This window comes from Mandrillus leucophaeus, unplaced genomic scaffold (assembly GCF_000951045.1).
Source record: "Mandrillus leucophaeus isolate KB7577 unplaced genomic scaffold, Mleu.le_1.0 Scaffold12, whole genome shotgun sequence".
Lineage (NCBI taxonomy): Eukaryota > Metazoa > Chordata > Mammalia > Primates > Cercopithecidae > Mandrillus > Mandrillus leucophaeus.
Genome location: NW_012100320.1, coordinates 3,286,455 through 3,290,638, shown reverse-complemented (window position 1 = coordinate 3,290,638; position 4,184 = coordinate 3,286,455). Strand labels below are relative to the sequence as shown.

Sequence of the window (4,184 nt, the reverse complement as noted above, 5' to 3'; positions counted from 1 at the left end):
TACGGAGCCACAAGCCCACGGTCGCGGTAAGGATTCTGCCCGTCCCTCCAATGCCGCCGCTCAGCAGCCCAGGCCCGCAGCCTCGGTCCCCTACCCCGCGCGCTGCTGTGTCCTCCCTTGACCTGCTCCCACCTGGGCCTGTCCAGTGTTGTCCTCCTGCGGCTCTTTGCCTAGAGTAGTCCCTGTTCAGAAGTCCCCATGCCCCGCGTTTCCCACTGTGCCTGCCTTGCTTTTTTAGGGCGCAGGTCATAGTGGTTTTAATTATGCAGAAACTGTCTGTCTCTTCCAACAGAAGTTGAGCTCTTTTAGGGCAGGGACTGGATCGCATTGATTTTTGTTTCCAGAGCACCCAGCTGCCGACTTGACCCATAGGGGGCGCCCAGTGGATGTCTGTTGAATTGATGAACACAACGCAAATCTAGGGCTTCCCACTGGGTGAGGTTTGCTGTAGGCTGGGGAAGCTGGAGGCTCAATCAAGGAATATTCAAGGCACAGTTACTTCCTGCCAGACACTGGGTTTGGGAGTGTCAAAACCACAGAACATGGAGAGTTGGCTAAGAGGGTGTGGGACCAGGCCCTGCACTGTACAGCGGAATCAGGTGTTGAGGGAGAGTCAGGGCTGCTGCAGGCTGAGAAGGTTTCAGGACGGAGGAAGTGAACCCTGAAGAGCAGGGAGAAGTGACCCTACAGTGAAACCACAGAAGCTTAAGCCTCAGGCTCCTCCCTTTGTCTCTTCCAAGGCCTTGTGCCCAATTTTGTGTTCATAATTGTGTGTTCTTTTTCTCTGAGGTCGCTTCCAAATGATATAAGTATCAGACTCCACCAAACATGGGGTGGGTCAGGATTGGCAGCAGAAGGTGGCAGCGGGGCACAGCTTTCTGCCCCCCAGCAGCCCCCCAGTAAGGCCAGGAGATGCTGCAGAATAAGACCAAGGTAGAATTCAATCTGAAAGACAGAGACCTGAGGTCTGGTTTCTTACATGCACCGGCGTGTGACCTTAGGCAAGTCACTGAACCACCCCTTCTCTACCTGCACAGTGAGCCAACAACCCTTCACCCGGTTGTTTAGAGCATACATAGTAGAGAAGAGGCCCTGTATTCGCGGTGAGCCACGCCCACATCCAAGACCAGATGCTGATGCCAGGATGGCTCTTCCCTGGCCAAGATGAATTTAATTCTCACAACAACCCTGTGGGGGTGGGACAGTATTCTGTAGATGATGGAAATGAGGCACAGAGTGGCAAAGAATCTTTTTCAAGGACACAAAAGTAGACTCAGCTCCTAAACTTTGATGTTCTCCACTCTAGAGGTAATAAAGGGTAGATCCTAGGGTGAGGTCGTGGCAGGGAGAGCCCTGAGAAGATGTGGATGGGTGGAGAATTCATGTGTGTTACATATACACTCCACCCTAGGAGCCAGGCGGCGGCTGGGTTTTCCTTGGGAGGAGGGGACAGGATGAAACGTTCAGGGCTGGCAGAGAGGTACCTCCTCATGGGAGAAGGGTTGGGATGACGCCGGCCAAACCAATTGAAATGCCTTCAAGTCACCCTCCTTAATCCAAGGTCTGTTTCAGTTTCTCCAACACCACAACCGAAGGGCTGGTATGCCCAGTTCCTCCCCTGCTCCATGCCCTGCCAAACCCCAGCCCAACCAAACTCAAGAAGGAACTCAAGAAGAAGGGCCTGGTTGGGAAGACCTACCCCTGCTCCTCCCTCAGCAAGGTGTGGGGCAAAAAACCTGAGTAGGGTTGAGGTGCCAAGCGTGTGTTGCTTAATCGGGTCATTAATGTTTCTGAACCTTGATTTCAATGTCTGTAAAATGGGATAGTAGAATAGACCTCATATTCCTTTCACTAGTCACTTTCCTGACTTTTTTTTTTTTTTTTTTTGAGACAGAGTTCCACTCTTATTGCCCAGGCTGGAGTGCAATGGTGCGATCTCTGCTCACTGCAACCTCTGCTTCCTGGGTTCAAGCAATTCTCCTGCCTTCTGCCCCAATCAAGTAGCTGGGATTATAGGCATGTACCACCATGCCCAGCTAATTTTGTATTTTTTAGTAGAGACGGGGTTTCACCATGTTGGTTGGGCTGGTCTCGAACTCCTTACCTCAGGTGATCCACCTGCCTTGGCCTCCCAAAGTGTTGGGATTAGAGCCATGAGCCACCACGCCCAGCCCCTCACATTGTCTTATTTAAGCCTCGTAATAGTCCCATGAAGTAGCTTAGGGATTGCCCTCATTTTTCATATGAGTATACTGAGTAAGCATTAGAGAGCTGGGGTCTGCAGGACTCTAAGCCCTCCATAATATTAGGCCCTACACTCTGTACAGAAGGTGGTACATAAAGGCATTTTTAAAAATGTCCAGCCCAACTGGGTGTCACTTCCTGTGGTAACTGACATTCCACTCTGTCTATATTTCAGTCCCTCAGCCCGTACACTTGTCTGCCACCTCCTGGGGGGGCACCCCAGCCTCTCAACCCCTACAAGTCACACCCTGATACTGCGGCTGACCTGCTATCTGCCCTGAGCCAGGAGGAGCAAGACCTCATTGGGCCAGTGGTCGCCCTGGGATATCCCCTGCGAAGGGCCATCATAGCTCTGCAGAAGACAGGGAGGCAGAGCCTGAGCCAGGTGAGTTGGGGGGCCCAGAGCTGATGGGCTGTGATGCTGGAGCCAGGTGAGTGGCCACATGGTTTTCACCTTTTGAGCTGTGGCATAGGCCCAACAACAGCATCAGCCAACCCCAAAGATCTGGAGCATCTACGGCCCCTCAAGGTTGTCCTGAGATGGTCAGGCCTTTATACCCCTGCCTCAATCAGTCATTGCATGTGGGAAGGGGATGACTGAGGTAAGTGGATCTCTGTTGTTAAGGTAATCCCTGAAGGGGCAGACAACTGAAGAGTGTCTCCCAGCTCTCCCAGCTCTCCCAGCTCTCCCAGCATCTGGGGCAGTAAGTCCTGCAGTGAAAGGGTATGTGGATGGAACATCACAGAGTCTACCACGCCCAGGTTCTACTCACCCACGTTCTATTCTTCTAATAGAATTCACTCTATTGGAAGTATGGCAGAGACTCATGATGACACTCCAAGGACAGCACTCTGAGCCACGCTAATATTTGGAAGCAGGTCTTGACCCCTAATATAAGCCAAGAATATAAGAACACCTGCAGAGGAGTGAGGGCCCCCAAAGTGCTTAAAAAGAGGTGCTAGTCACAAGATACCTGGGAGAAGAAGTGGTATGAGTGTTATAGGGGTGTTTCTGTCATCTATTTTTGTGTAACAAACTACCCCAAAACTTAGTGACTCAAAACAACCATTTATTTGCTCATGATTCTCTGGATTGGCAGTTTTAAGGTGGACTCAGCTAGGGGGTTCTTCTGCTCATCTCACCTGAAGTCTCGTGTGGCTACAGTTTGGTGACTTACTTGGGGCTGAATGATCTAAGATGGCCTCATTCACCATACAGTGGGTGGTGATACTTGTCAGTTGGGCCACATATCTCCAGCAAGCCACCCTACTTGGTTCCAAGAGTAAGGCCTCTTGAGGCCTAGGCTGAAATTGTACATAGTCACTTCTGCCTCATTCTATTGGTCAAAGCACATCACTGACCACTCCAAACTTAAACAAGGGAAAAACAGACTCCATCTCTTGGTGGGAGAGGCTACAAAAAATTTTATGATCATTCTCAATCTACCACAAGGAGGTTCTAGTGATCAAGAAAGGCTTCATGGAGATACCAAGCATTGAGTGGGACTTCAAGGATGGATAAGATCTGACTCTGAAGGAAGGAGAAGGGGTGATATTCCAGGAGGGAAGGACAGTATGAATAAAGGAGTGGAGGTGGGAGGGAAGTGTTTGGGAGGCTCTGATCTGACCAGTCTTGTTGGAGGAGAGGGTGCATGAGGCAGGCTAGTAGGAGATGAGACAAAGAGAATTGGGGGTAGATTTAGGGGTCTTGAAGCCTGGCCTGAGAATTTGATAAATGACCCAATAGCCAAAAGGAGGCATGGAAGGATTGTAAGTAGGGTCAGGAGGTGACACTGAATGCCATTGCCTACACCCCCACGTCCCTAACTGAAAGCAACATCCCTTACTGTGCTGTTTTCTAAACATCGGGACGCTTCATGGTTGGATGGCTGTTCCCAGGGTAGTTGGCACTTTTCATTTTTCTCCCATTCCTGCCCCGC

The 4,184-nt window shown here is 50.7% G+C and overlaps 1 protein-coding gene across 1 annotated transcript in view; it reads left to right on the top strand.

Moving 5' to 3' along the window:
* Positions 1-4,184, top strand: part of UBAP1L (ubiquitin associated protein 1-like) — a 25,016-nt gene that overhangs the window by 14,580 nt on the left and 6,252 nt on the right. Inside the window, exons 4-5 of the mRNA XM_011969292.1 lie at positions 1-26; positions 2,420-2,629. Coding sequence (XP_011824682.1) covers positions 1-26; positions 2,420-2,629 — 236 coding nt within the window. The remainder of the gene's footprint in view (positions 27-2,419; positions 2,630-4,184) is intronic.